Raw genomic sequence first — 21,061 nt, 5'->3', positions numbered from 1 at the left:
GACCTTGAAAGTGATGTTGTACATCAGTGCTTTAATGTTAGGCCTTTGCTATGTAAACTATGATAACCATGAAAACACCTTTCTTATGAAAGCTGTTTCACAACTTGTCTCCTTCTTCTCTTTCAAGTCTTTTCCTTCTCTACCATTTTGAACAAAGCAGGGGAAATAACCCAGTCCCGGAAGACAGGAGCAGTCATCGTGACGGGATGGCCTTTTCCTCCAGTACCACTGAGTCTCATGAGCCAGCTCATGTAGAGGGACCACTTGACAACCAAGCTAACCCAGCAAGGACGTTCTCATTTCTTCCAGATGAGGATGACTTAAGTACCCATAACCCCCTTTATATGGAAAGTATAGGTCAAAGGTCAACAAATTCCGACCTTCAGCCTGGAACAGAGTTTGGAGAGCTATTTGTACCCAGAACACAAGTTAAGAGTCAGTCCCTGAGGGGCCCAAGAGAAAAGATCCAGAGGGTGTGGAATCAGTCTGTGAGGTTTCCTAGGCGGCTGATGTGGAAAACTCCAAACAGACCAGAGACCATAGACCTAGTGGAGTGGCAGATCACCAGGCAGAGAGCTGAATGCGAAAAAACCAGATGCCACCCAAGCCAGCAAGGTAGCAGCAACCTAATGGTGACAACCGAAGATGCCCGTGGGTCAGAGAAAGAAGGGGGGCACAGAGACACCCTAATCGTACAGCAAACAGAGCAACTGAAATCTCTGTCTTCGGGCTCTTCTTTTTCCTCCTCTTGGTCCCACTTTTCTTTCTCAACTCTACCAACAATTTCAAGAGCGGTAGAACTCGGGTCAGAACCTGACGTTGTCACTTCTCCCGCTGACTGCACCTTGGAACTTTCTCCTCCTCGGAGACCCCGCGTTTTAAACTCCCTAGGCTCTAAGAGAGAGACTCCCACTTGTGCCTCCGATACAGAAACAAAAAGGAACTCTTTTGAAATGGTTCCCCATCCACCCAGCATCTCTGCTCCCCTCCCACAGCTGCCTCTTCCTCAACCTCCTATTGCCTTTACTACTTTTCCTCTTCCCCTTTCTTCCCCTAACCCTCCTCGCCCCCAACTTCTTACATTTTCTCTTCCCATTTCTACAACCCCCGCCTCTTCTCTTCCTCCTCCTCCTCCACCATCACTTCCTCCTCCTCCTCGACCACCAGCTCCCCGCCTTTTCCCACTGCCTCCTTCCACTTCCGTCCCATCCACAGACAGCATCTCTACACCAGCTGCTAAATGCACTGCCAGTGTCACACACGCCAGAGAAACTATGTCTACGACACAGCCACCAGCATCCAACCCACCGTGTGGGGCGGAACCCCACAGACATCCCAAAGGGATCCTCAGGCACGTGAAAAACCTGGCAGAGCTCGAGAAATCGGTGTCTAACATGTACAGTCACATCGAGAAAAACTGTCCACCCACAGAGCTCTCAAAACTCCACCCCTTTTGTCCTGCAGAGAAAACAAACATGAAAATCACATGTGACCAGAGCCAGGAAACGTTGGTTAGAGTTGTTGAAGGGATTGACGTGCAAACTCACAGTCAGTCAACGTCCTTGTAATGTCGCTTCTCCCGTTTTAACTGGGCGGTTCTTTTCTTGATCGTAACCCTCACAGTGGAGCACGAGGATTTGAACGTCACAGAAGAGTCCACTGTTTTTATCCCAAACTCAATGCAACGCCTTTCTCTTCTGCACTTTTAGTTTCAATTAACATCACCGTCACTAACTCATAGAGTAGATTGACCTTAATTTTCTTAACTTCAAGGTAGCATTATTTGTCCTACATTTATTTAAAAAGTAAGTAACTTTATCTGTTTTTAACGGGGAGCTATGGGCGTGAAAAGTACCAGTCCAACTAAAACCAAAGGCCGGTTGACCTTGTGGATGGGTGATGTTACTTTTTTTCCTTTTTAGTTCTTGACCAGAGTTTCATGTGAATGTCCTAGCTGGGGCTGGGGACAAAAAAGCAGGGTGCTAGTAAGACATAATGCTCTCTCTTTGGCTTGTTATTTCCTGGAAGTCTATGTATTTGGTGAAAAGAAATGTTTCACAGGTATAAAAATGATCCTTCGAAATGTAGGGAACGGCAGACAGCAGGGATTTCAAAGGCGATCTCAGGTGCTATAATATGTAGTTATCAGTTTTCTCATGATCTCCATTCTGGATTGTTTTGATCCTTTGAGTAGGCTTTCAGAGGAGAAATCTCTCCCACATTTTCAGTTGCTGTTCTATTTCTTTATCTCGATGCTTTCTGTCTCCTCCTTTATGACAAAAATAAATCTCATGCCTCTGACTTTTGTAAGACATCTTATTTTTTTTTAAACAAAAGTGCCAAAAATGCTATTTGATTTAGCCTGTTCCCATTATAAAAAAAAAATTACCTCCTTGTTTACAATTTTATGATTCTTCTTTCCAAGGAAACATTCTTTGATATCCAATTTATTTTACAAAAAAAAAAATAAAAATTACTTTTAAATGAAGAGATACTCTTCTTGGTGTCTTATCCCCTGTATGCTCAGAGGTTTGTTTCTTGTTTTAGGCAGAAGAAAAATATTTATCCCATAAGAAGAATGCCCCATAGTTACAGTAGTTGTTAAAATAGCCCTGAACTCAGTGACTTGCATCCTGGGGAATTCTAGCACAGCACCAGTGTCTTCATGAATCATATACACTCACTATAAGTAATATTGAGGCACACAGACATGTATATGTAAACACAAATAGCAATATTTTGTTTTTCCCATAAAACACATTGAATAAAATTTAACTACTAGAAATCCCTACTTTTGAAACAACTTCTCCTATTTGCTCAACTCCAGAATGGTAGCATTTGAGAAGATATAGACCTGAGTATTCCGGTAGAATGGCTGACACAACCAGCTCAGATTCTATTACATCACGGAAACCACGGAGGCTTTCCTGAACTCTCCCAGCCACAGTGAAACACAACTTTACTTCTGTGTGTCCACCGAGGCTGAGAACCCCGCATTACCATCGTCTCCAAGATGGTTTTTGGCTCTTCAAGTTTGGGACAGCCCTTCCGTAATTTAATGTTCACTCCTGATTAACAGGAACGATCAAAAGCTATTCCACAAATCTATCTATCCTCGGCAGCCTGTCTGCTTTCGATATCTTTCCTCCAAACCAAAGTAATTCATTTCCTGGGGTTCTTTAACGCGTTTTGTGTTGGGCTGTATGGTGGCTTCTGAAAGGGTGTTGCTGATAGTCAAGTTAAACTGTCTTCTACACGAGTCCCATAAAGGTTATTTGGACATATAAGCCTACACACTCCTTGTCCCCAGTGCTACGAGCTCACGTGTCTGTGTGAAATGTCGTTCGTCCCTCTGCACTTGTTAAGGTCCGCTCAGTGTATAAAGAATGGTCAGATGGATGATTTAAGATTCAAAGAACACTTACCATGCCTTGGTCATTATTAAAATTAAATGTGTACAGACATAGGATGTAAGTTGAATAAGCGATACACACAGGGAATGTAATTACATGAAAAGATGCATTGGTATTATTTGATTGATTTTATAATTATCAACATTCATGATTTGAAAGGACAGATAATTCTGAATATTGACTGTGTTATACAAATATACCTCTTCTAGGTAAGTTTCTGTCTTTGAGCTAAAATAGCAGTACAGTTACCCAATGAAAACACGAGAGAGAGAGAGAGAGTGGTGTGTGTGTGTATGTGTGTAAAAGTACTTTTGAAAGAGGATCTAACTCTTGTTACCTTGAACTCATAACCCACAATGGCTTCAAACTCACTATGTGGTCCACACTGACCAATTCTCCTATCTCAGCCTCCCAAGTGCCAGGATTGTAGACCTGAGCCACTAAACCAGAATACTGAAATGTTTTTCATAGTTCATAAAAATTGAAATATCCTAGAACACAAGATTTGTCTAGATATTGTGCATGATATAAGTGACTCATCAACGGGATTAGGTCCTAAATAGAAGCTGTGTCTAATTATCTCAAAAAGACAATGGAAGAGATTTGAATGTAAAGTTTTATGAGCAACAGAAGGATTTTGGTCTCCCCACAGGTACTGACTTGAGGTATATAAGCACCCCGTCCACTTCACTACAGAAACCTTCAGGAAATGAACTGCACTCAACCACCAGCAGCTTCCCCAAGCTGCTTGGTAACCACTTAAGATACATTCGATCATGTAGACTCTTCCTCTAGACCAGTGGTTCTCAACCTTCCTAATGCTGTGACCCTTTGATATAGTTCCTCATATTGGGGCGACCCCAACCATAAAAATTATTTTGTTGCTATTTCATAACTGTAAGCTTCTGTTGTTATGAGCTGTAATGTTTGTATTCTTATGAGTCTGATAGGCAACCCCATGGGAGCTGTGACACACAGGTTGAGAACCACGGCTGCCAGAGATCTGGCTGCATGGTCAGCAAAGAGACTTGTGTTGTGTTTAAAAAGCCATGCCTTTAATTCAGTCACATATCTACATCACAGCTGAGTACAACAAGATTAATACTACCAGCTGAAATATTAATATGAGATACACAGAAAATAAAGAAATATCTCATAATCAATGGCACCCATGTTGTGACACCCCCTCGTCCCTCCCAAGTGCAGACACATATTGCACAGCTCCTGATCCATGAACTTCACTTCCTTTTTATAGTTCTGAGTACTTGGAAGTTAAGAAGGTCCTTAAAAGTAAGGGAAGTCAGTTCTTAAAAGAGCGAAGAGGTCCTTTACTATAATCCTTCGTTATTGCTAGAATCAAGTTAACACATTCAGGCAATATGGTTGCATCCACTCAGAAGAATATAATCCAAGTATGCACCTACTGTATGGCTTTCTGTTTAAGAAGTATCCCTTCCCCAGTGAACATAATTTATTCATATCAAGACATTGATGAGACACCAAAGAATACTTTTATGCTAGCTGATCATTACAGAATCAAAGTGAATTATTGCCCTTTATTTTTATGTTCTTTTCACATTCATTTATTCAGTGTGTGTGTGAGAGAGCATGGGGCTCTGGAGTGTATGGACCATAGCATGGATATAGAGAGAGGTCAGAGGACAACCTTCAGGAGTTGGCCCTTCCTTTCTACTGTGTGAATTCTGGGGGGTGGACTCAGTTCATCAGGCTGCACAGCAAATGCCTTTACCTGCTCCATGGATATGGTTTGTTGGCCACGTGAGAGCGAGATCCAGGAAGATAAGTTTTTAGCCATGCAAGTACGGGCACATGACCCTCTCATCTTAATAGCATCGTAGGAAGCTCTGTCCCAACGAGGTTAATTTTAGTAAAATTGATTGTGTTTCCTCTGCTTTTCTTAAAGGGTCCTTATCTGTAATTCTCTCTGGTCTGAAAGTCCATGCATTTAACACACGTTTCCGTTTCTGCCTTTCAGGGGAGGCTTTGCACCAGAGGTAAGGGCTTTATCATGTGGTACGGCATCCAGCCTTGGAGGAAAGCCTTGGTATAGGATATAGGACTGGTTGAAGCTAGATTTGTCTTCTTCTATTTCAATCACAACTCTTAATGATGTTTTCTAATGTATTTCCTTCCTATACCTTGCTTCCTTGCTTTGGAGTTTTTTAAGCCTATCATCCTGGGTGCAAACAATGACCGGTGGCTAACATCTCCAAGGATGCTGTCTTTGCTCTGAACTGTAACTCGGAGAGGACGCTGGTAGCATACTAAATTGGGTCTTCCGGTTCCATAGATATAATTCTGGAAGCTGTAAAGTTGATTAACATTGTTTTAACAGTCCAGGTTTCTCTCTAGCACAAATATGTGAAATATCTCTAATATCATACTAGAAGCCATCTGAGTTTTTTTAATCCCCTGTCTGTGACTCAGTCTACAGAGAACATACTGAGCATTCTAACCAATGACGTTGAGTGAGATTTGTGTCCACGATGTTACTGAGAACCTCGTTTGATTTGAGTCAATCAAAGGAGTTATGTAAACACATTCTCCGTGGCTTGTACTTTGGAATGCATATATTCTAGACCACGAAGATGAAGATTAATGACCTATATGAACAACACTAGTTCTCAGGGATGATTAGAACAGATAACAGATCCATTAGAACTGGAGCGTCTCTAACCTAAACTTCCTTTCCTGTTCAAAGAGTAACATATCTGTGTGTTCACTTTGAGCAGTTGGTTCACAGACGCAATCACTTCCAGAGCTGCAACACTGCTCTACCTTCCCAGGGCACCCAGGAAGACATTATCATTTAACAATTTACTCCCAAAATCCGCTAAGCTAAAATTTGATCTAGTGTTCGTTCCCATTTGGTTAAAGCGTGAATTAGCACGAAACGGACCGACAAAGACTTTGACACAGCTCACTGAATGAGTAGCAAGGAGATGGGAACCCTACAGAACTAGAGGAGGGACAATTTCCTGACTCACAAAAAGACTTTGAAAACATACTAAAATGTGAGCCATCTGCATTTTGGTTTTTTTTGTTTGTTTGTTTAAAAACAAAATGGGAGCATGAAGAGAATGTCTTCAATATGATCCCAAGGATGCTACATCTTGTCACTCCGACTTTCTGTTCTTCCTGGGGATGCAAACATACTTGATGTGATGAGGATGAGCAGGTTAAACCCGTCAAAATAGCCCTGTGATATTTGTTTGTAGAAGCCTGAGCAACCCCTTCATGCTCCGAAGCTTAAACAAAAATATCCTCATAGAAATTGGTAATTAATGTTACTATCAATTAGCTAATTAAAGCCAATGGCTTCTGATATACCATAGGTGCCCAAGTAATTATCTGAACTATTAATTAGTAGTTTGGCAGGCGGCATCATGTGAGTAATGAATCGTACCTTAAGTGACAGGTTCAAAGCTGTTGCCTGTGTTCCTCTTTTCTCAGTGGTGTTTTGCATTTCCCATCTGAACTACTATCTAAATCTTTTCCTGTTTCAATTTCCTTTGGCAGCATCAACTGCTGAGACCTTCTCTTCTTAAACCGGAGGTATCGCTTTTCACTTTCTTTTCAACCTCACTAAACCTTTACAATGCCTTTTTTATACTTCCGTGGACAGAGTGGGCGGCCTCTGATGTGGCCCGCTTTGTACTAACGAGAGAAAACGCACTTTCAAGTTTAAATAAGCAAATAAAATGAAATCGCCTCTCGGTTGCTTGCTGGTGACAACAGCTATGAATTTTTAGCTTCTGTCTAGTACAGCGGTTCTCAACCTTTGGGTTGTGAGCCGTTTAGGGGTCGAATGACTCTTTCATAGGGGTCGCCTAAGAGTACCAGGTGTTGACGTCAGGAGTCATAACAGTAGCAAAATCACAGTTATGCAAAAGCAACAGAAGTTTATGGTTAGGGTCGCCGCAACATGAGAAACGGTAGTAAAGGGTCACAGCATTGGGAAGGTTGAGAACCACTGCTCTAGAATTTAGGCAAGCAAAGTATTATTGCCCTGACTTTTCCATTACTGCCTGAAGCCACTCCATGGCTGAGCAGGACCTGGGGTCCGTCTGAATGTGGTCTCGTCAGCTAGAACAGGCAAATAATGAAGGAAGGTTCCAACATCTATCCTGCTCCCTAGTACATGTCTGACTCAGAGCTTCCCCTACAAAGTAAAAAGTACTTTCAGAGTCACACAATAAATACACACCATTTTATTTACTACATACCTCTAAGACTAAAATGAGTATAAAATAATAATCAGTTGAAATACTGATATTCTTTGTGATAAATTTAGGTTTTTGGTAAGCATTTACAAACACTTGGTTCTTTCTCTAGGAACAGTACTCTGTTTGCTAAAGGAAAGCATTTCTTGTTTAGAATCTACACACACACACATACACACCATCTGGAGACAGGGAGCAGAAATATATAAATTTGCAATTTAGCTTTTAATCAGAAACTTTTATCAAGAAAACTCCCGGGTGATTGACTCAGAAAACTCAGGGTTACAATCCATATGCACGCACAGCCTTTCAGCAAGATATTATCCCAACCAGCACCATCACTTAAAAATGCTTATTGTCACATCCGGTTCATGAGCTTCTGGTCAACAAGCATGGAGAAGCCAAGAAAAGGGGGACTGAAACTGATCTGATTTATAGCCCTTTGAACATTTAATACAGAAATTAAGAGTCAAAGTTAGCTTCGCCTTCTCTGTGTGGTCAGCAGCAGAATTTAACCTTAAAAGGATGTTAAGAGTTGGGTCCACTCACACAATCAATTTCTGGTTCAACTTCTTAGGGATGCAGATAGGGGCCTGTGTTATGCAGTGACGAGTTCAAATCCAGCCACCTGCTTAGCTCAATCCTGGGGTCTTTGTTGACACAAGGACTTTCCTCTCTTCCTTTTCTTTTTAAACACTTTTTAAAACTTCTTTCACATCTGTGCTAGTTCCCTTCTCTGCTGACCCAGAGCTGCAGAGTAGCAGCCTGCACTCCAGGGTTCCTATTTTGGTCCCCTGTAACCTTGACCATATTGGAAGCCATTTATGCTGGGAACGTAGAGCAGCTCCCAACACGTGAGCCTTAGACTTGGGAGTCAGAAAGTGCGGGTATATGAACTGATCGTTTCTAGGATTCCATTTAAAACAGCTCGGAGGTTTCTTCTCCGTGCCTTGTGTGCATTGATTAAATCAGGCAATGCATTGATTATCAGAGTAAATGCAGCGTTTCGGAGATGCTTGCTTTATGTAAACCAATAAACTGGTGCTGTCGGTCCCTTGAAAGTCTGACCCTCCGGCGTGAAGCATACACGCGTTTTTTTCAAAGTCACTTAAATCCGGGCTTTGACTTTGTGATAATTTCTTACCGCTCTTTCTTTGAGTTTATTTTATACCTCTTTTCCTGTAATGGAAGATTCTGTTGAACTAAAACCTACAGCGATGAAATAAATGGAAGCCACTTAGACGGAAATTTCAAGAGTGCACTCTCATGCATGACTGCCGCAAGTTAATGCTCTGCACCGATTTCCCTCGTCCTGAGTGCTTTCCGGGCTTCTAAGGGGCACTTGAAGGTTACATCATTTCTGAGCTCCTGAAAGTGGGATATCACAGTATAATTCCATCCACCCTTGACCTCAGCCTATTTTCCCAGCCTGTGCTGCAGTGCTGCTACAGGGGATTGATTTCTTGAATTTTTCCTATTGGTTCTGACTTTGGACTGTTACGACCAATTTTTTCCAAATAGTTTTACAAACGTACGCCCCCGTGCCCTAGAACTTTATGGCCACCAGTTACCCACTGTCCATGGCAACATGCCACACTGCTAATCATTTTTAAAGCATTTATTCCGGGCTGGAGAGAGGGCTCAGTGGTTAAGACCACTGTCTGCTCGTCCAGAGGTCCTGAGTTCAATTCCCAGTAACCACATGGTGGCTCCCAACCATCTGTAATGGGATCCAGTGCACTCTTCTGGTGTGTTTAAAGACAGTTACAGTGTACTTACATGAATAAAATAAACACATCTTTAAAAAAAATTAAAACATTTACTCCAATAGATATACCAAATGAGTTTTAACATCACAAACGAATCGGTTTGAAAAGTGTTTTTAAGTTGCAAAGTCGATTGGCATTTTATTACTGTCGAAGGGCAATTGCAGACTTGGTAACTACAGGAACCTGGCTGGAAATGTCCGTGAAGAGACTTCATGAAGAGAGAGAAGGCAGGGGGCAGACTGCAGGTTGACCTTGAGTACAGATGCAGAGCAGTGAGTAGAGGAATAGTAACCAGACCTCATGAGAGGCAGGACCCACCACAGAGATTCTTAGCATGTGCCACGCCTATGTTTTTCAAGAGAAATCCCAGATTTTTGGTAGAATTCCTTGGTTGGGGTTAACCGGGAGTAATCCTTTTGAATGATCTGGCAAGTTGTAGCATAACTGAGAGTCACTGTCCATATTTATCACACAGATGAGTCGTGTGATAAATGTGTGTGGCTTAGAAATGGTTCCTCCGTGTCCCCACAGAGAGGTGACTCCTGACTCATGCCACACACACATGTGTTAAAACCAATTCCTATCACGAGTGGATTATCCGTATATACCAACCTACTCCCCTGTGGGTGGTTACGATTTCCCCCTCCCCCTCTCTTACTCCAGTGTAAATTCAAACTTCTTAGCCTTTTGCCATCTCTCATGATTGATACAATGGAAATCACAAAGTGTGTGAAAAAGTGGTTTGGAATAGCTACCGAAACTGGTTTTGTATATGTGCCTCAAAGCACGGCTCTAAGTGCAGAATTTAAGGAAAGTCAGAATTATCAAGTCAGAAGAAGTCTTCATAAGGTATAAAAAGCAAGGATGTGTTTAAAACATCTTTACACACACACACACACACACACACACACACACACACACACACATACACACACACAGAGAATGAGCATTAAACTGGGGTTCCTGTTAGTGTGTAAATTACTATCGGAAGATGTTTGTGAACACTATTGTGAAGTGTTTGGTGAGGGAGCTCTTGGTAAAAGAGAACCATCAATAGAGAGAGCCACTGTAATGATAACCTCATGTACTGGCTGGCCCATAAGATATAGTGACATTTAATGTTGATGACATTAATCTTCAAAGCTCCCTAAAAGCAAGTAAAATGACTGGCCTGGAAGCGTCTACAGTTTTCGAGCCAGGGAGACTGTACTTTCCCATTTATGCATGACCTAATGACAAAGGGGTTCCATGAAAACAGCTGAAACTGTAACACCAGGTGAGGGTGAGGACACTTGTCATCGAACTTCTTTTGCTGTGGTGTCAGGAGTGTTTGGAGAGATACAGACCGTAGGTACGGAAATCTCACTTAAAAGCTGGAATGTGTAAAGAATGTATTCAAAAATGCAAATTTTTCTCTTTGAACAATAGGAGTTATCCATGGAATCTGGGATTGACCCTGGCCAGGAATATGGACAAGATTATTACAGTTTTGAGCATGGGTACATCTTCAAGTTTTTCCTTCAGAATTGTATCGTTTTCTTTTTTTTAAAAAAAGTCATCAGAAGTTATTGCTGTTAGAGTGTTTTGAAGTGTCATTGGCCCCTTTGTATTGGAAAGCAGTGATTTTCATATTATTCAAGTTCCCACCATTTCTGCTGTCTCATTTACCCTGCTTGTATTTCTAGAAATGGTCTAGGAAGGTTCATAATAATTAGACTGGAATATAGAAGTCAAACATGTTTGCTCAATTCCTGAATTCACCATTTATACCGGATGCTGTGTTTTGTGGGGTTTTTTTTTTCCCTAGCCAGTACACCTGAAGTTTTGTACCAGAGCAGTTAAAAAACTAAAAACATAAAATATACTTAGGAATCTAGTAGCGAATATGAAAATGGAGCATTAATTCTGCACGCCTAAGCTGACCACTTTCAAAAGCACACGGGATGAAAACGCCACACAGGCCGTATTCCTTCCATACAAACTTTCATGTATAAACATTGATATCGCATCCTGTGTGAGATACACACTTGTATACAGAATCTCTCCTGTCCTCCATTCTTTATGTAGTTATGAAGTAGTATATCTTCCTACCTCTAGCCACTCCCCAAATTTAAATGTGAAATAACAACTATCTTCCTTGTTATTCCAGAGAGTGATTATGCCAGTAATAGTAATAATAATCAATTAATAATAATAATATTAATAATAATAATTCTCTGGCTGCCAGTAGTGGTTCTTAAAATGTAGTTTTGCTTTGTTTAATTTTTAGAAGGAATTTAATAGACCCTAAGAATCTGTTGATGATGAAGAAAAAGAAGAAGCAGAGATCGTTATGGTAGATTCTGTGAAAAAAAAAGGGTCTCAAGTTGCAAGTTTGTGTTGCAGGTATGAGATGCCCCAGTATGGAAGTCGCCGCCGACTGCTGCCACCTGCTGGACAGGAGGAATACGGCGAAGTCATTGGTGAAGCTGAAGAGGAGTATGAAGAGGAAGAGGTAAGTGTCCCTGCCTTCATCATGACACGTCATGCAGTGACAACTCTTTAGATCTGGTTTGACTAACGCACTGTCGACTAGTCCAGCTGTGAAAAGTCCTAGTAATTTATTATTTGTTTTTCAAAGAGTGGTAACAACACTGACCACATTTTTCCCTCTCCTATGGAGGGAAGTTACAATAGAACGGGCTTTCTAAAATCACAAATGCCTCTCTATACGGTATTAAGAGCCACATATATTATAAACTTTACAATACATGGTTACTTTTGTTCTTGACCTGTCTGCAGGTTCTTTTGTTCTAGACCTAACTAAAAAGATCATGAAAAATGCAGTCTTCATATTCCATTTTCAGAGAATAAAATATCATCACCGATGTTTTTTAAATGTTATGTGATTCATTGCTGAATTAACATGAATCGTGTCTTTCAAATTCTTACACCTTCCCTGCACTATTTGGTAAACAGTTCTCCCTCCATGAAATAACAGTTCCTGTGGCTCTAATTGGTTCAAAATTCTACAAGGCAGATTTTTCATAAACTTTCAAATTAATATATTTTCATGACATAAAAATTCTGAGATACAGCAAAAAGCTAACAAGCCAGAACTCTAGAGGTAATGATAATGGTTACTTCTTTGTTGAGCTAATATTAAAATTTAAAAAAAACGTAAATAATAGAAAAGAGAAAGCATTAGATTTGGGTATGAATACTATAAAGCCAAAATAAAAATAACCCACCGCCTGTCAGCTAGCTTCTGTCTATCATCTGAAAAGAATATTGTCATTTTTGAAAACTATATGCATAGCTTACAAGAGGCTCTTATCTAAAGATGAGTTTCTGCCTAACTTATGAGGGACAAGTTCACACCGTAACTGTCTCCGAGCTAACGTTTGAATTGCACTCTCAAAACTTCCAGGAGAAGCCAGAGAAAGTTAAAAAGCCCAAAGTTGAAATTAGAGAGCCTAGTGAGGAAGAGGTGGTAGTCACCGTTGAGAAGCCACCAGCGGCTGAGCCCACCTACCCGACGTGGAAGAGAGCCAGGATCTTCCCAATGATCTTTAAGAAAGTCAGGGGTCTCGCTGAGAAAAGAGGCATTGACCTTGAGGGCGAGGAGTGGAGGAGGCGCCTTGAGGAAGAAGACAAGGACTATCTCCAACTGACTCTAGACCAGGAGGAAGCCACGGAGAGCACCGTGGAGTCAGAGGAGGAGTCCAGCGACTACACGGAATACACAGAAACCGAGTCTGAGTTCAGCGAGTCCGAGACCACTGAAGAATCCGAGTCGGAGACCCCATCTGAGGAGGCAGAGGAAAGCTCGACCCCGGAGTCAGAGGAGTCTGAGTCCACCGAGTCAGAGGGAGAGAAGGCAAGGAAAAACATCGTGCTAGCAAGAAGAAGACCCGTGGTAGAAGAAATCCAAGAAGTGAAGGGTAAGAAAGAGGAGCCGCCTGTAGAGCAGGAAGAAGAGCCCCCGGGGGAGGAGGAAGAACGGCCAGAGGAAGGAGAAGAAAGCGAAGCAGCTCCCATGGATGAATCCACAGACCTGGAGGCTCAGGATGTCCCAGAGGAGGGCAGCGCAGAATCAGCCTCGGTGGAGAGGGGCGTGGAAAGTGAGGAGGAATCGGAGTCAGAAGTGAGCAGTAGCAGCAGCAGCAGCAGCAGTGAGAGCCTCTCTGGAGGCCCCTGGGGGTTCCAGGTACCAGAGTATGACAGGAGGAAGGAGGAAGATGCCAAGAAATCTCCAGGCGCAAACTCCGAAGGATACAACACAGCCCTTTAGAAGCGTTCATAGTAGGTGGTTTGCAGTGCCGTGTGCTCTCTGTGTGCAGTGCCTTCTGTGTTGGTCTCGGAAGCGGCTCTCGATCGGTTGGGCACTTAGCATGATTTCACTCTCTGACGTGATTAGGAGATAAGAAAATGACGACATACCTACTACGTAGACGTGCATGCTGAGACCCAGTAGATCCAATCTGTCTACTCTCTCTTATACTAGCGAAAGGGGAAGCATCAATACATAATACGTCACATAACACATGGCATTATCAGTGACACTTGTCGATAGCAGTGGAACGGACGCATATAGTGATGAATGGGTAGTCTTTGCAGAGTAGACACTAGACGAAGAGCAACAAATTGTATGAGTAGCTGTTTCTGGTTATTTCTGCTCCCTGCAAGGAGGCCATGTCAAAGGTACCCTCTATCGACTCCCACCTGCAAATTCTAGGAGCTAAATGAAGCCATACCTTGAAAGTTAAAAGTGATTACCCTTTAGGTTGTGTTTAAAAATCTATTGTAACCACCACAGCTTTTCTTCTAGGCAAATAAACACCATTATTTTAAAAATATTTACACAGAGACCAGAAAACTGCCCATATAGCACAAGAGAGATATTCACACTCCCCCAGTGTTACATTGTTTGAGGGGGAAAAAAAGTAGTGTTGCTTAAAGTTTCGCTCCTTGTCATTTCTGATATTGGTCGGTAAAGAGACAGCTGAATCAGCAAAATTGTCCACCAGCTGAATCAGCAAAATTGTCCATCATGTTTCAGTCTTTATACAAGGAGATGTTCTGGTTTGCGTAGTAATAAGCACTCACGTTGGGCGTATACACTCCTTTAAGTAAATGGAGTTTAAGCCAGATGACCCAGAACACCATGTTTCAACTGATTGCACTTGTCAAAATGGACAAACACTTTGACTAGCATGAGGACGCGGATTACAAACTAGAGTTATGAGGGATTCTGATTTTTTTTTTAATGCTGGAAAGAAAAACATTAAAATGGATGCAATGTACAAATTCTGTTTCTGGCTTTCTGCTGAATTTTCTGAATGGTAGAGCAGCCACAAAATAAGGAGTTGGGACTTAGCAAAATATGGATAATGTGCTTTTTCTTCTCCTGCCTCATGGTATTTTTGATGTAAAGAAAGTGTTGCCCATTAGGTCTACTCCCAAATTCAGCAACACTTTACTCAAAGATGTTTAGATTCTGGATCCAATATGGAGTTGGAGAAAATAGTGAGAGGGACCTTTTCCCTCTTGAGGATGTCCTTGGCCACCTCTCGGGGTATCGCTGTGGGTTGCACAAAAGCCTTCGGTTTCCTTTGAGAATAACCAGCGTATCGTTATTCTTTATTTTTCTCAGTGGGCAAGAAAAAGAATGATCAAGTTGGTGGTCGATAGGGAGTATGAGAGCAGCTCCACTGGGGAGGACAGCGCTCCTGAGTCGCAGAGAAGCAGAACCCACAAGCCCAGTGGCCCCAGCAATGTCAACGGCAACATCTACATCGCGCAGAATGGCTCCGTAGTGAGAACGCGCCGTGCCTGCATCGCTGATAACTTGAAGGTGCCCTCCCCTGTGCTCCTTGGGAGGCACCGGAAGAAATTAGACAAGTTGGCAGGGACACATGAGGAGAACGTGCCCCTGAACACACTGTTCAAGGGGCCGTTTGCCACAGAGAAAGTGAAAAGAACCCCAACTCTGGTCACATTTGCCCCATGCCCTGTGGTGGCAGAGCACTCGGCCGCAAAGCCATCAGGGACCAGGCTGAAAAACACAGCTGAGCAGGAGTCCATGGTAGACAGTAGGCTCTCCAGAGAGCCGATGGAATTCCACGGTGACAACACACCATCAGAGGAGGAGCAGCTCTGGATGGGTCCGTGGAATAGCCTCCATATACCAATGACAAAACTCTGACCAATAAAAAAACAAATAACTTCGTTTTTACTTGTTTTTAATGAACTCTGCTTTTTATGGTCACAAAAATCACCATATGGGGTTTATCCCATGTGCACAACCTAACACTTGGGACGATCTGCTTTACAATAAAAAAGAAAGAGAGATATCATTTGTATGAATCAATTGTTAGCCCAGAAAAACCTTTATGGACAGACTGAATTCGCTAAATAACATCACTTCAAACTCTAGTTGTCTGGTTGGACCTTGAATAAGTTTTCATTGTAATAAACACGGAATAACTTAGTAGAAATCATTTATACTTTTTTTGCTTAACATAGACTGTACTCCATTTCTAGACTTGACAGCACATTTTTCCACACATGTAAATTTATTTTCTATGGGGTGAGGGATTTTTATAGGTATGAGATTTATACAGATACTGACTGTACCACACTGACTTCATCATTAAAAAAAAAGAAAGAAAGAAAGGCTTTCAAAGTGACGGTACAGGTAGGACTCTCTAAGTTATTTTTAATCCTGAAGTTACTTATTATCCACAATGAAGTTTTAAAGTTCTTGAAGAAATACTCTTTTAGTCCTCAGGAAGAACATCCAGGGTCAAAGCTTTTGTTAAAAAATAAAAAAAAAAATTACAGTTTTACCTGGTGCACACCCTACGTGTCTGCACACATTCTATTCATTCCACATGTAGCAAATAGTTTAACAACTTTTGCAAGTTAGTAACTGGTCGGAGCAACACATAGACCTCATCGTCCTCGACAAAAGCTTAGTGAGGATTAGAGAGGACCAAGTAGACAATGACGCTTCTTGAACCCGTGTTCAGTCAATGACGCGGCAAGGCACAGAGAGAGAAGTCTCGCCTAATGTGACTAGACAGAAATACCTTATAAGGCCAGCATACTAGGATGTGTCAGGCTCACGGGCTCACACATCCTATCTGTACAGTTAAGCACCTATCTGTAGGTTAAGCACCTATCTGTACAGTCTGCAACTCCACAGCCTCGTGGCGCTGGTGCACGTAACTTCTCCGAGCTCCCGTTTATTTGCGGATGGTTTTAGTGCACATACGTATGTGCTCCAGGCCAGAGCCAGAAAACGATTGTCTGCGCACGTGTTTTCCTCGAAGAACACGGCCTTCATTTTCCCACCTCTGAACAAAAACCACAGCGGTTTACCAATAATAGAAACCAAACAAAATAACCTTTTAAAAATCGCCTTGCGTGTGGCCTATCCTGCAGCATTAGGAAGGACGACCAATGCAGGTTAAGGGAATTCGGAGTTTTATTGAATATGTCTTAGTGCAATATAGATATATTTCACTTCTAAGTCTGCATTGTACTGAGCGAGTTCATATTTCAATTAAATTCCTCCGGGCGTGCTCATTATGTGGTTGAAGAACTGAATAGCGCATTATCATTTCTTTATTGCCCTGATGTGGTTCAAACTTTAAAATGGTTCTTGCTATGCTAGTCTCTTATTTACGAGGTTAAGGAATTCTATCCACCAACTCACCCATTTCTGTGACCAGTATGTTTTCATTTCAGATATGTGAACGATACTTGGAATAATATCTTGAGATCTCATTTTATTGGGAATTAAATCCCTTTTATACCTTTAGAAAACCCATTAGCATTAACAGTGATGTTAGGAATGTAGACTCCTGTCCTACACCTGCAGGCTTATTAACAAGGATGTATGTCTTCACAATATCTAAGATGACTTATTTGCATATTGAGGTCTATGAAACCATGATGTACTGTCGGCCTTACTCCTTACCACAGGCACCAAAGCAATTTTTTGTTACATAAATTAATTTATATAGATTCTCAAATTAAGCATTCATACTTCCCTACTTGCTCAGTAATTGATCACTAAATCTAATTTAATATTTTTATGACACTTCATGATAACGACAACTACCCTCCCTTGGTATTCTTTGTACATACAGATCTGTATAATTTTTCTTCCTTTAGCTTCTGAATGTAATATGTAACTTATCTGTTGCTGATCCTATCACAGCTATTTTTTCCCCTTTGATCCAGGTTATACTTATGTCCTGGTAAGGAACTTTGTAGTGTTTTAATTATTGATAATGAAAAAAAAATAGACTTGAGATGGTGGGTAAGATGGGAGGACTTCATTAAAGCTGTGTGGATCTCGGAAATTTTCTGTGGCCACTGTTAAGACAGGAGCACAGTTCAGAAGATCCGTGTTTTGCTGAAGGCTGATGTCATAACATGATAGAAAACACAGTATTTTCAAGATAATATACTATATAAGACAGTATGCGGCAACCCGGGAGAGGGAGGTGGGGTTTCGTATTTCAGCATTTATGAGATGATCATTTTGAAATGAATGATCGTGAAGCTAATCTACTCCCAAGGTCAGGTAAAGATGGGCAGCCTTGATGTGGAACAACCAAATCAAATATTTGGTTTGAATATTTAGAGGAAAGAGACGGCCCTAAAACCCTGGCTGAATAAGTCTGGATTAGCTGGGACCACATTCACAGGACTTTGAATAGCCCACGAAACCCCGACTTGTGATTAAAACTACACACAACACAGGGGAAATAACGTAGGTACATTTGCTCTGAAAAAGAATTAACGTAGTGTTTACGTGTGAGTATAAATAAGGAAAATTGGGCCTGATTTTCCTAGAAGGGCATAGGAAGTTTCTTTTGCTTTTGTTCTTCATGAACACCAGCCTTCAGTAAGGAAAAAAACAAACCCTGCAGCTCCTGATGAATCAACATACAGTAAATACCATCACCATCTGCTTGGGACCTATGACTTAGAAGCCTTGTAGAGCCAAAATTCAAGGAAGAGGCAAAGCAGCTAGTGTGGTGAGGTATTAGCCCACAGTGTCCCCCAAGTCTCTAGATCTATTCCTCTCATTGGTTGAAAACCCTGAGAGCTGTCACAGAATTCCAACCGAGTAGCATCCCAAAGGACCTCTTAAAGTACAGGAAAAGGCTTTCCTGAGGTCCCCACTGTTGGCAAGGATGTTAAAACATGTTGTTTGCCCTCTGTGGGTCTTCCAAACAGTCACTGCTGCTACCATCGAAATGTTGCCGATAACATTTATTTATGAGAGAGCAGGAAGTCGTTGGATGTTGATTCGTGAGAGGAGCCATTATCTTTGTCTCTTCCACGGATCTTCTTTAACCTCTTGTTTTGCTTTGTTTGTTGCCTTACACATCACATAGAACTTCCGCACTGCTTCAGTTCACTCGTGAGATGGGCAGAAAGCACTAGGACTGTATTCTCAGGGCAGATGCCTCCTGTGCCTGTGTGTACCACAGTGGTGCATCTGAGGGGTAAGTTCAAATAGTCTCCAGTACTCTCATCTCCTATAGAAAGTTTCTCCCTGTTCCAGGGTGATAACGCGAATCCCTTGTTGGATTTCTCTCTTGGTTTTAGCATCGAGCTGATTCTGTTTACTTTGTTTGACCATTGAAGTCTAGTAAGTTTATGGTAAGTTAAGCACATGTACGAAGAATGCGAACATTGCCTAGAGTTTGAGAAATTATCAGGACTCCCACACTTTCCCAGTTTCTTTACCCAGACGCCTGTTCTTCCTTAAATGTTATGTCACGGTATGAAGAAAACCAAGTATGAAGTCTGAGTTAAAATGCGTTGTTATACAATTACACGATGTTTTACAAATAAATTTCTACTTGAAAGAGGTGTCTCATTACTCTGCCAGATACAGATAAAATCAGCAATCCCTTTCCCATTTGCATGTGCGACTTAATTTTACTATTGCAAATTAAAAGTCTTCTCTGCCAGCTCTTATCTTTTAAAACTGTAGGGGAAGAAAGATGAATATTTGAATGTTAATTCACTTTCTTTTTCATTTCAACCATGAGTCCATGAACCTGGGTTCTACACAGAGTAAGACGGTGTCTCCTAATGTACCATCTACTTTTTCATGAAAACACTTTTATAACCACTTAAACAATCGGGTCTTCATGTATATTTGGTGTTCGTTGAAATGGTAAATCACAGAACTATGTCAAAAAAGCATAGCCAAGTTCTCTTCTACACATTTTATGCTATTGAATTTGTTTCAAAAACTGATGGTTTTACTCATCAACTACTTGCCAGCCATCTGGTGGTCTATGTACTATTATCCATCTACCTATCATCTCTTTATAGAATTATCTACAATCAATATATCATTGATCATGTATCACCTACCTATGATTATCTGTTTATCCACTTATCTACCATCTATCTCTGTCAGAGATCCATTTATACTTACAACCTGTTATCTACCACCTATACCACATATCTACCATCTAGAATATATATATTCTGTGTGTGTGTATATATATATATCCATTATATGCCAGCTACCTAAATATATGTTATCTATTTATCATCATCTATCTTTCCATTTTTATCCATCTGAAATTTGACCTGATTTCCCTGTACATTTGGAGCTCATCTAACTGTCCAATGTTGATGATACAAAACTTTCCTCTGTCGTTAATAAATCAAGTTCAATACGGATAGATATTCTAACCCCGCCCCCATCTTAGCCACTGGAGTAGCCTTGCCCCTCTGCCCTTCCGTTCTTCTCTAGAGGGAAACTTCATTGCTCACTCCTTCTCCAGCACTCAGTGAACCTCCTTGCATAGACAAAAACTGTTGAGGGGCAAGGGTGTTCAAGAAAAGTGGGTTCATCTGTCATAACAGCAACACTATAGTCTCTGATTCCCCAATTTACAATTCGTCCCATGGGGAAAAGGGATTAACACCCTTCAAAATTAAACCATGAAGTTGTTTTCAGTAGTCTTCACAGATTGGTCTAGATGTTAGGACTGACACAATTTTAAACAGTCCTCCTACTGAACAAACAAGAAAATGTAGCTGTTTTTCCATAGTCCTGTTAATATATGCTTATAAAAGAAAAATGGGAGTAGTGTATCGGTTGGGGAAGGAGTTTTCCTTTCCTTTCCTTTGGACTGGGAGTTTCGGAGGATGAAAACTAGAGTACTGATATTGAAGAGCAGACACTGTGTGAACCAGAGAGTCCTATGGTGGTATAACATTTGTGAGGCCAGGGGAATATTCAGAGGCGTGTCCGAACCATGTCTCATCTCCAGTCCTCGAAGCGGATATGTGTAATGATTGTATTAGTCTAGGCTCTTTGGGTTTGAGGTGAAAATGAGTTTAAATAAAAATATAACCCATGACTAGGTTTTACTTTCCCCTATCCTCAGTAAGCACTGAGTAATGGCATTTGGGAAATACCAAAATCTGTGACTTGCACGTCCTAATCTGCTTTCTTTCTAATCCCTCATCAAGTTGACATACCTTGGATTCCCCCAAGTGACTCGGAATCCTCTAACGTTACAAAAATACTAGTCATAGTACTGAAGAAAGGGGAGGGATTTTAGATGACATAAACAACCCCAAAACTATATTAAATCATTTT

General features: G+C 41.3%; 1 protein-coding gene across 6 annotated transcripts in view; it reads left to right on the top strand.

Annotated features, from left to right (window-relative positions):
- Positions 1–19,347, top strand: part of Pcdh15 (protocadherin related 15) — a 1,498,824-nt gene extending 1,479,477 nt beyond the window's left edge. For 3 of the 6 annotated variants that reach the window (XM_063279549.1, XM_063279551.1, XM_063279550.1), the window contains 5 exons: positions 5,410–5,428; positions 6,954–6,989; positions 10,855–10,925; positions 11,812–11,920; positions 15,062–19,347. In XM_063279549.1, coding sequence (XP_063135619.1) covers positions 5,410–5,428; positions 6,954–6,989; positions 10,855–10,925; positions 11,812–11,920; positions 15,062–15,613 — 787 coding nt within the window. In that variant the 3' untranslated portion in view covers positions 15,614–19,347. Of the gene's footprint in view, positions 1–5,409; positions 5,429–6,953; positions 6,990–10,854; positions 10,926–11,811; positions 11,921–12,835 lie in introns of all 6 variants that reach the window. The other 3 variants (XM_063279552.1, NM_001271377.2, XM_063279553.1) reach the window with 3 other exon arrangements.
- The last annotated feature ends 1,714 nt before the right edge of the window (positions 19,348–21,061 follow it).

This window comes from Rattus norvegicus, chromosome 20 (genome assembly GCF_036323735.1).
Source record: "Rattus norvegicus strain BN/NHsdMcwi chromosome 20, GRCr8, whole genome shotgun sequence".
In the NCBI taxonomy this organism is placed as follows: domain Eukaryota; kingdom Metazoa; phylum Chordata; class Mammalia; order Rodentia; family Muridae; genus Rattus; species Rattus norvegicus.
Note: the sequence above shows the minus strand (reverse complement) of the source record. Positions and strands in the feature narration are given on the sequence as shown.